Source organism: Lipotes vexillifer, unplaced genomic scaffold, assembly GCF_000442215.2.
Source record: "Lipotes vexillifer unplaced genomic scaffold, Lipotes_vexillifer_v1.1 scaffold732, whole genome shotgun sequence".
NCBI classification, from domain to species: Eukaryota; Metazoa; Chordata; class Mammalia; order Artiodactyla; family Lipotidae; genus Lipotes; species Lipotes vexillifer.
The window spans coordinates 1,470,976-1,482,449 of NW_006792596.1; the positions used below are offsets into that span (position 1 = coordinate 1,470,976).

The 11,474-nt window shown below is 42.4% G+C and overlaps 1 protein-coding gene across 1 annotated transcript in view; it reads left to right on the plus strand.

The window, feature by feature from the left end:
* The window catches only part of PREP (prolyl endopeptidase), a 133,770-nt gene that overhangs the window by 58,755 nt on the left and 63,541 nt on the right, over positions 1-11,474 (plus strand). Inside the window, exons 8-9 of the mRNA XM_007465779.1 lie at positions 5,284-5,475; positions 9,424-9,621. Coding sequence (XP_007465841.1) covers positions 5,284-5,475; positions 9,424-9,621 — 390 coding nt within the window. The remainder of the gene's footprint in view (positions 1-5,283; positions 5,476-9,423; positions 9,622-11,474) is intronic.

The window sequence follows — 11,474 nt, forward strand, 5'->3', positions numbered from 1 at the left end:
AAAAAAAAAAAAAAAAGTAATTTTAACTTAACTTGAATGTGGAGAAGTTTGGGAATCGAATTCTCTTGGCTTCAGAGGGAAGAATACTACTTACAGACAAAAAGACCTCAGAAAAAGTGGGCAAAAAGTGAGATGGTTGGAGAGTCTAGCCACATCTCTTTTTTTTTAAGTACCTTTCCTATTTTCCATTAAATCAACAGTGTTTTAATGTGTGAATAGCAAAACTGAGTGAGCCCCATTGTTCAACTGGAATACCTTTTCTCTTAAATTATCTCGTGGCCAAAGCCTGAGGAGCAAGGGTTTCCGGAGAGCCAAAGGATTTCATGAGCCCTCATTTTAAACATGCTGCCCTGTGAGCCTGTACTTTGAACAGCTTTTCAGATTTTAATGGATTTGTAAAAATCCAGCCACATTCCTGAGTCTGCATGAATATATGACTTGTGTGTATTTATGACTAAAGTTAATGCTTCAGAAATTGGTGGCAGATAATGGCCACAAACTCTTTTATTGTTTTGGTGCTCTTTGGAGCTGGGTTATTTAAAACAAGTGCACCACATCTTCAGGCTCACCTGACTATACAGAGGTACTGAAGGAAATTTCTGCTGTGTTTTGCCTTTGGTGGATGTTTCAGTGACTTTTTTGCAGGCAGGGGGAGTTAGGGTCATAATAAATACCACTGCAATGGCTGAAAGACCTTTTCGGCAGAGACCATACGATGGTTACTTTGAGAAATAAAGGTTTCACATCAGAAGATGTTTTATTGTCAGGGGAACATTTAAAGAATCTGACATTTCCCTGAACCAAGACTCTGTGTCTACAAATGTCACAGTCCAGAAAATTGCGTTTCATCATTCTTATTATAAACAAATGTAGCTTTCTGACTATCTGCAAATTTTGCATTACCAGCTAATTTTTTAACTTATAAGGAATAGTCTTTGGGTTTCTTTTCCTTTTAAAGTATTGTTTTATGTAAACTAAGATGCAGTTTTCTTTGACTGGATCACCTGCTTCTGAGGTTAGCAGTTTGTCACTGGAAAAAAAAATGTTTGGCTCAGATGCAGAACTTAATTGTTTATGGAAACTAATTGTAAGGATTTCTGTTTGTAGGAGCGTAGCAGATGATACACTCTGAATAATCTCCCAATTGAAACAACTGAAATGTTGTAAAAAGTTAATAAAGCATCTTACTAAGTATATTGCTAATTGGCGCAAAGGAAGAGAAATCGTAAAGACCAAAGACAACATGAAAGCAGGAGTCCTGGGATGTAAGCTGGATTGTCCCAGAATGTTTCTGCTGGGCCTTGAGGCTGAGCTTCCCTTTGGTGGTGGTGTGAGGATTATTGAGAAATAAACCCACCAGTGTTGGAGCCAGGGAGGAGGGGAGAGGCAGGGTATAGTAAGGAAACCTGCCTTGGAGGTTTGTCTCTACCTTGGAGGCAGGATGTGAATTCTCCTAAAACATGAGAAGGGCTGACCTTCACGTGGGTGCAAGTCGAATTGATTGTCTCGATGAGGTCCAAAAATCCTCATGCCGAGAATTTAAAGTGCTCCCAGGTGGGTTGCCTCCCAAGAGGCAAACAGAAGCCAAATACAAAACTTGTCTGAAATAGTGTCACTTCAACCCAGGCCTTCAAGAATTCTCACAGGTAGTGTTCCAAGGGAAGTCAGTTCACAATCATAAATCACAGATCAGATGAAGAAATTCACCAGCATTAGCAGTAGAGCCAGCAGATTCAACCAGAGTGGAATTATCAGATTTCTAATGTAAAATTAAGTGTGTAAATACACTTTTAAAAATAGTGATGCTGCTTTTTAAAAAAAATAAATGAGAAGCTTGGAAACATAGGCAAGAAACAAGATATTGTAAATAATGACCAGACCTATTTGGAAGAGGATGAAGTAGAACTTCTAAAAATAAAAAAATGATTAACATTAAAAATTAAGTTACTAGATTAAAGAAGAGATTAGACATAGCTGAAGAGAGAATTAGTGAAAGTGAATATTAAAAGAAATTACATAGAATGCAGCCCACCAAGAGGTGGAAAGCATATGAGTGGTTAAGAGACACAGAGAAGAGCAAATTGGGGCCATCCAGTCTGCAGAAGACAACTGGCCAAAGATGTAAAAATGAAAATGATGTAGCTATCTTAATATCCAAGTAGACTTCAAAGCAAAATGCATTACTAGAGATAAAACTCTATAATCATAAAAGGTTCAATTCAGTTTTATTTAGATATAATAATTCTAACTGTATATGTCTAAGAGCATGATTTCAAAATACAGAGAGTAAAAGTTAACAGAAATACGAATAATAATGGACAAATCTACAATCATAGAGAAACGTTTTAACAGACCTTTTCTTTGACTGATAGAAAAAATGGCCCTCTAAATCAGTATATATATAGATTTGAACAAAAGATTAACGAATTACTTAGTAGACATCCTTAGCGTATCCCAGGGAAGGTCTGAAAAATACACGTTCTTTTTGGTCACATACAGGAACATTTTAAAATCATTTAAGAAAAAAAAATTAGGCCACAAAGCTTTTCTCAACAGATTTAAAAAGATTGAAATCATACAGAGTATGTTCTTTGTGTACAGTAAGATTGACCAGAAGTCAGTAACAATAACCAGAGGATGAATAATCTCACAAACATAATGTAAGGTCAGATATCAAGAATAGAAAGAAATCAGACACAAAAGAATACATGTGGTATGGTTTCATTCTATTAGAAGTTCAAAAATGAGGCAAAATTAGACTATAGTGTTTGTGGCTGCATGTTAAGGCAGAAAGCGAACAAAGAAAAATAAGAAAATGATTATCATAAAAGGGTGATAATTTCCTTCAGGAGGGAGGGGCCTTGTTCAGAGCATCACAGCACAAGAAGTTCCTTCTTGTTCTGTCATCAAAAATATATCAACTGTCCTTAAGTGCTTATTCTTCCAGATGAACTTCAGAATGATGTCAGATTCCCTAAAAAGCTCATTTGGATTTTGGAATTGGAATTGTGTTAAATTTGTAGATTTCTTCTGGAATTATTTGCACCTTTGAAATACTGAGTCTTCCTATCTAGGGATATGGTATGTGTTTCCAGTTACCCAGGTTTTGTTTGTTGTTGTTTTTTAAGATTCCTTAGAAAAATTTTAGAGCTTTTCTCATAGAGTCCACATTTCTTGTTAAGCACATTCTTAAGTATTCATTAATTTTACTGCTAATGTAAATGAGGTCCCCTGTCCCCACCATGTTTTCCAACTGGTATTGCTAACATGTGGAAAAGCTGTCGATTTTTTTTTAACTGCCTATCTTATTATTAGTTTTAATTCCAGCCGTTTATTTTAAAATAATATTTGTTGAGGTTTTTGTTGTAGGGTAGGTATTAGTCACTTTGTAATTTTTACATTTACTTGCTGTTTCTCGTCTACAGTTGAGAAAATGAGGCTCAGCAAGGTATAAAGAGATTGTTCAAAGTCACACAGCTAAACTGTCGTTGGAGCTGGGGTTTTAATTCAGTTATATCTCTAACTGAAAAACGCTACCATGGGATTATATTTTCCCTGATTAATTTAATTCAACAACAAATTATATAAAGATATTATGTTATAGAGATGAATGAGACAATGAATGTAAACTCGCCAGGAATATAAATGAACGATCCAAATTAATGTAGCGATTTCATTGTGAAATCGAAGGTAGGAGATTAATTGGAGAATAGCTGAGATCTGGCACTGCCTTTATCACCCTTTTATGACAATCATTTTCTTATTTTTTCTTTGTTTGTTTTCTTTGAGCAGTTTAGAAGTCATAGAGTTTTCTCGTTTATAAAATTTTTGAGATGTCCTCTAAACATTTATGTCTGATACGTTATGAACCAGATGTCTTCCCAGTGGATTTTTTTTTTAATAGTAAAAGTGACATTTAGTGAGCCGTTTAAATGATGATGATGGTGGACACATCTAAGATTTCTTTGTAGTGTTGACCTTCTCCAGACTAGTTCTTAGAACAGAAGGACTGGAAAGTGTTCGTCCTTGCATTCAACACCAATTTTATTTTGCACCTTTGAAGGTGCCACTCTGTCTGGGTGCTGAGTATTACATATTGAATAAAAAAGACAAATTATAAACAAGAAAATTAGGTACAGTTGACCCTTGAACCACTTGGAGGTTACAGTTGGCCCCCTGGATACATGGTCCCTCTGCATCCATGGATTCAACCAACTGCAGATCAGGTAGTACTGCAGTATTTACTATTGAAAATAACCCCCATAAGGGAACCCAGGCAATTCAAACCCGTGTTGTTCAAGGCTCAGGTGTATCTATCTTGAGAGAAGTGCTGTGAAGAAATGATCTGGGTGCAGGTGAGAGGTACCTAGCCATTTGAGAGTGGGGTAGGCAAGGGAAACAGCTTGTGACAAGGCCCTGAAGTGAAGCATGTCTTAAGGAACCTAACAAAGGCCAGTGTTGCCAGAGGACAGGGAGTGAGGCAAAAGTTGGAACATCTGAGGTTAGCTAAGTGGGCAAGGGCTGTAACATGCAGGACCATTGAGACCGAAAGAAGGAATTTGGATTTCATTCAGAGAGCAGTGGGGAAATTTCTAGGAAGGGTACCAACAGGGACCAGTTTAGGATATTAAGACATGGTGATGGCTGCTACCGAGAAGAACAAGAGTGGCAGTGGGCAGAGCAGGTGGGAAGCTGATGCTGCACACCAGGGTTTCCCAGCCACGTACTGACATCTGGGGCTAGCTGACTCTTTGTCAAAGGGGTATCCTGTGCCTTGAAGCAGCATCTCTGGCTTCTTCCCACTAGATGCTCGTAATAGCCCTCCTCTCACTTTCCAAGTTGTAACAACCCAAAGGTCTGCTGACATTTCCAGAAGTCTGCTGGTGGGGGTGAGATCATCCCCAGTTGTGAGCCACTACTCATAACCAGAGGGAAATAAAGACTTGGGGTGGAGTGATGGCAGTAGAGGTAGAAAGACGTGCTCGGATTTGAGACCCTCTCAGGTAGAAGGGGATGTGCCGGATTATGTGGGGTAATGGGCTGAGAGAATTCTCCACGGTCCTTCATTGCCAGGTTTTTCTGGAAAAACTTCCTTTGCGTTATTTGGAAACCTTAAAATTTACCCATTCACCCTTGCTCTTTCTCATGCCTTAGGTCTTCCAAATATTGTGTCTGCCTTGTGTTCTATAGACAGAAAAGATCCATTCCCCCCCTCCACCCCACATACAAACCACACCATTTCAAACCCTGGAGAGGTGACAGAGGTGCTTGGTCTCTCACCAGGAATCCTGAAGTGGGTGAAACTGATCGACAACTTCGAAGGGGAATATGACTATGTAACGAACGAGGGCACAGTGTTCACGTTCAAGACAAATCGCCATTCTCCCAACTACCGCCTGATCAACATTGACTTCACAGATCCCGAGGAGTCCAAGTGGAAGGTGCTTGTTCCTGAGCATGAGAAAGACGTCTTAGGTAAGAGTACATGCCGCTTGGAAGTTGTGCTTTTGTTTCTGGTAAGAACGTCAGGAAGTTGGTGCATCATCTCTCGTTCTCTGGTGACCGGTTACAAGGTGAAGAACCTTCAACCTCTAATTGTGAAATGTCTCAACAGCGCAACTAGGTGTTTACTGTGTGACATCTCTGTAGTTAGTACAATAGTGTGTGGGGTCTTCAAAAAATTGTGAAGGTGTGAATCCAGACCTTCAAAGGTAGTGCTTTGCTTTTCTTAAAAAAAAAAATATCCACTGTCTTTGTGTAGTTATTGTCTGATAATCACTAATGTTTAGTTTTTTTAAAATCAGTTGGATTCAGAATCCTTAGCTTTTAGCTTCTGAATAACCTTTGGCTGTTTATAGTACACCTATTATAGATCTTAGGGTGGATTTACAGTCCTCTTACCGGAAAAGAGAAGAGACTCTTGTCAGAGTTAATTGAAATACATTGCACTTGATGCTGTGTGCACTGCGCTACGGTAACCTTGAGAACCTCAATTCTTTATCTGTCATGTTTCAGAGTTCCTTTAAGTTCCCATTACTGATTTTCTCAGTGCTTTTCCAAAAATAATATACTGCTTTATAAGTTACTTCTTGCCTGAAAGCTGGATTCAAAATGGGACTCTCTAATTTTGTTACGCTTTTTGACACAAAAGGAGAGGCGAGTTCGTTCAAGCCAGTGAAAAGTTTGCTTGTGGAGGTGAACTTCTGCTGATGGGTTGAATGGGCATAAAATCTAGGGCCATCCCCAAATGGGAAGGTATAAGGTGTATATAATTAGGAAAATAATTCCTTTTGAGAGCTGCAGAGTGGCCCAGTGTCACATAAAGCAGTCCTGACATGGGTTTTTCAGTGAATTAAGGCACAAGTATTGGAGTCAGATCCAGGTGCACATCCTGGAAAAGTAAGGACCTCTTCCCCACTGGCTCAAGGCAGTGTGCTCTATGCCTGCAGATATTTCAGCCTGGCCTTGCTTAGCGGGTAGAGCGGAAGGTGGTCAGATGATTACAGCTGAGTCTCTGAGCGCTTCCCGAGGGCTCTCCCGCCGGGCCCTTGCTTGCGCAGTTCCCTTGGCCCTGGAGGAAGCGCTGCTCTGGGTGTTTGCCTGGGATCCCCTTCACCCCTGGGCTTCTGGCTCATCCCTCTGCCTGCTTCTGTAAAGAGGTCTCCAACACCTCAGGCAGTTCTGTCAGACAGGACCCAAGGCAGCGCCATCCATGCTCTTTCCTACACAACCCCCATTTGCAGCCCCAGGGCAGCAGCCCATCCTGGGCTCCTCCACAGTCCACGGTCCATACGTGCTTCTCAGCTTTGGATTAGGCACCGGTGCTCTGTCTCTCTCAGGCTGGGGTTTTCCCCAGCGGGGAGGGGGACTTACAGCATGACAGGGGGCTCTTTCCAAGGAAATCGCTTCACCTATGTCCTCAAAACCTTCCATTCACTCTCTGACCCTCGTATATTTGGTTGAGGGATCCCACAAGTCCTAGAACAGGTTTTCTGCCTTTTCCGTGAACACCTTCATGCGACTTTGGTAACCTGATGACTTCTGTCCAAACGGAGACAGAATGTCCCCCCCTACGGGTGGTAAGAGCCAGCATTTAGTGAGTGCTTCCTAAGTGCCACAGGAGGGGCGCTCAGGCCTTGGCGGGTCCAAGGGAGACTTGGTGGCACACATCTTCCTGAAGAGTGAGTGCCCTGGGTGTTTTTCAGGTTCGAGTCAGGTTGGAACAGCGATTCTCATGTAGGGAAGCATCAGATACAAATATTTCCCAAGGCGTGTGAATTTTCTGCCTTTTAAAGCCCCCCTAAAGCAGTTTTAACTGTACCTTAAGGTAACATCCTATCTCACTTGCAGATCTAATGAAATGCAAATCAAGGTTATATTTTTATAACCTTTCCTCTAAAAGGTTATAAGTTCTTTAGACTGGAAAGGGGAAACCTTCAGTATTCACAGAACTCATCAATTCAAAGAGAAGCGCAGTTGAAATGGCAGTGTGTCATTAGCACAGAATGCCTTATTGAGAATAAAAACTAGAGATGAGTCATAAAGTACAGCTGTAAAGTCAGAGCTTTTATTAATGACAGTCTACAAATCACCTTGTCCTTTTCCTATTCACTTTGTCTGTTTTAGAATTCTGATGTACTCGTAGTTAACACAGATTGATTATTTTTGGACAGAAATAATTTACTTCAGTTTTTTTCCCCTTACTTTCCTTAAAACATTAAAGCCACATGAAATATATTGCTTGATTGAAGCACTTGAAAAGTCCTATTGGATGAACAAATTACTTTCAGGTGTAAGAGTTCTTCCTTATATCCTCACTTGAGGAAAAGTTTGCGGTCGTAATCTAAACCACCCGACGAGACTGAGGCCCCTGGGGATCCTCAGAGCTCCCTCTGGCCTGTGTCTTGTTGATCATTGATAACGTTATATGCGTGAACTACTAGTTTCTTGGGTTTAAAAATAAGCAGTGTCAAGAGCCCCTTGCCCTGCATCCCACCATGAGACCCAAGAAAGGCTTTTCTTTTCCACGCGCTAGAGCTGTTCCCTGCAGCCCTGTCCTTGCTTCCATTTACTAAAGCATCTCTCCCTCTGGATGGCCTGTCCTTAACGCTGGCCCATCTCGTCCAGAGCACGACAGATTGTGCTTGGTGCCTGCCCCCCTGCTTTCTCCTTTCCTCCTCTGCTCACTCACCTCCGCTCTCCCATCTCCGTCTCCGTCTCGGATGGTACCATCACTGAAGCTGCAGCCCTGGGCACCAAGGGGCCTCCTGTCTCTGCCTCATTTTCCTGTCCCCACACTTGCCACGTCCTGGTGAGTCTTCCTAGGAGATGCCTTTTGTTTCTTTGCCCCCTTCTGCAGACTTTATCCCTAGCTTGATGTGGTGTTCTGCCCGGCTTCTTACAGTTGTGTGTTCGGGTCTCCCCTCCACCCTCTGTGCACCTCTGTTGTTCTCTGGTCAGTCGTCGGATGCATACATCTGATATCTTTATGTATGTCACCCTTCTCTCCAACAGTAGCTCCTCAGTAACGGCTGAGTCAGAAAGGCCCAAACTCCCCCCTACCTGGCTCACCCAGTCCCCCATCAAACCACCACTACTGCCCCCGCCCACCCCTGAATGGAACAGCGGTTTTCTTCTTGAAAATGGATCTCTACCTCATTCTTTCTCCCAGTCTCCTTCCCTCGCTCCCTTCCTTCCTGCTGTTGGTTCATTCATGTTCCTTTTCTCTCTCCTCATCCCCAGCTCTGGCCTTCATTCCTTGAGTCATGTTTCCCCACCTTCTGGTCCCCCAGAGAGCTGTCCTGTTCCCGACACCACCAGGCCCCCCGCCTTCACACCCCTGCCCTCCAGACATAATTCAGCATTTGCTCAAGGGCTCTCTCTTATTTGGGGTCCCAACCAACCACTCATTCACCCTTGTTTACAAGTTACTACTTGTATTTTTACACGATTGTGTCTCAAGGGCAGAAATGACCTCATCTTCTTGCTGGTCCGTCCAGCACCCTGTAGGGTATCTGGCACATACATTTACATGTAATACAGTTTTGTTGAATAAATGATCCTGACAGATGTGGATCGTGATTCGGGCTTTGTTGTTTTCCTTCTTACACCTCCTGTAGCATGGTATTGGACACAAAATAGGTAAGCAGGGTTATTTGTATTACACACGTTATCTAGATCATCAAAAGCTCCTGGCCCCAGGTGGAGAATATCTTGTTACCTCTGGAGATGACGGTGGCAGTGATTTATTAAAGGGATACGCTGAAAACGTGATGCATGATTAACACCAATTATAAAATCACTTGCAAGTCTCACTGCCGCAGAGCACAGCGTAGAACTCAAGAACTATTGTTCGGTGAAATGAGTATGTTTTGGGCTAATTTTCAAAACTACATTATGCTTTATCTGTTGTTATCTTTTCAGAGTGGGTAGCTTGCGTCAGGTCCAACTTTCTGGTGTTATGCTACCTCCATAACGTAAAGAACCTTCTGCAGCTTCACGACCTAGCCACCGGTGCTGTCCTCAAGACCTTCCCGCTTGAGGTCGGCAGTGTCGTGGGGTACAGCGGTCAGAAGAAAGACACCGAAATCTTCTATCAGTTTACCTCCTTTTTATCTCCAGGTGAGAGTCTTTCCACCAATGTTGTCCAGTTTAAAAATCAGACTCACGTTTGGGTTTCTTTTGAGAAAGAGAAAAATAGTGCTGTGGTATTGAAAATCCCACATGCTGTATTACAGCCAAAATTACTTAGTGGGAATAAAACAGTAAAACAGACGCTCAGAACGAAGGGGAACATGAACACCTAAAACTGCACTCTCATTAATCTTATATCCTGAGTCTCTCTTCCAGGGACAGGACCATCTGCTGTTCTAGGTTGATTTGAAAAATTAGTATGAACAAGTATGACCTTAGAGTCAGCCTTTGGTCTACAAAACACACACGGTGCAAATAACTAAAATTGTTAAATAAAAATCTGTGGTCACATCTGACATTAATAAATTGTTTTAAAACTGAGAATAAATTCTGCTCTTGTTAAACTGGATTAAAATATAATTGTGAAAGTTTAGTCTTACATCAAGTGGGGGGGGGATTTTGCTACTTGGTTCTAGTAGAAAAGGAAACACTTGTAAATTGCAATTTTGTGGTATCAGTTAATTTTCCCCAAAGTGAACATAGCTCTCTGTATAACTTTTTTTTTTAAGTTGGTCACACTCATTTTGCTTGTTTTGGTTTTTTCCCGTTTCTCCGCTTGGCTGCAGTGTTTCTGTTACAGCTGAAGCCATAACACAGACCCTGATTTGTCCCAGGAGCCTGGCTCAGTTGGCAGTTTGCAGTTGACTGGGTAGACCCTATCCTGAAAGCAATCTGGCTGAAAAGATGTCTGCACTTTCCTTGCTTGTTTTTTGAGCTCCTTCATCGTCCTTTTTGTCCTACCCAGTTTTGTTGCAAGAGTTTGGTCCTCAGCAAATAAAGCAGACGTAGGGGAGAGCCCAGCAGGTGCAGAAGTGGCCTTGTCCTCCTCCTGGGGTTTGGCAGATGACAGTGATGCCTGATCCACTTATTTTTTTTGTGCCTCAGAGTCACAGAGCAGGCAGTCTTTAAGGCATCCTATCGTCGTGACAGGTTGCCGTCAGGGTTATTAAAACCAAAAGAGTGATGCTCTGTACGTAGGGCTGATGGTACATCTGGAACACTTAGCAAGCTTTACTTGCCCATGTGCCTTTCAGAGGATCTCACAGAGATGTGGAAACCATGCCCAGGGCCAGGAGTCTGGAACTGACCTCACGTCAGGGTGTCTCGAGCCTCACCCCTCCTCCCCTGGGGCTTGGGGGACAGTGGCAGCCAGTGGGCAGGAACCAAGAGAAGTAGCTTTCCTCCAGAGAGAGCCATTCTCAACCCCTGCCGCGGGATCCACGCCTTATTTCCTCAACTTACGCTGGTTCCAGAAATTTCACTTTGGAAAACCTCATAGCCTTTAAACGGTGATAACGGATAGAGGGCAATGAGGAGAACAGAGCAGCGCTGACTCACCTGCTCTTCGTAAAAGCCAGAGTCCCCAAAGGCCTGTAAACCACCTTCAGTGACCCCATGTGGCCATTTATTTCAGGAACAAGTTCATCATTACCCAGGGATGAAAGGGCTCACTGTCCCGGCATAAAATGATGAGTTCTGTACCAAGCAGTGAAATACTACCCGTGACTGTGGCTGTGAAGTTTGGAAAGAGAAGTGCGTTGTTAGTTCTGTATGGACAGGCAGCTCCTGAGCAAAGCTTTAATTTGTTGCCGCAGTGCTTTGTTCTTCCCCTTTGTCTTTTCTTATTCATTTTGCCTCCTGCTTTTTCTTTTCTCTCCTTCATGTAATTTGATATCTAAAACCGGAGAACGGGGCTTCCAGACTCAGGCCTTCTTATCCAAATGTAAAAATGGCCATCAGATAATTAAACTAGATTCCTTGAAAGCAGGAATAGCAGTGTG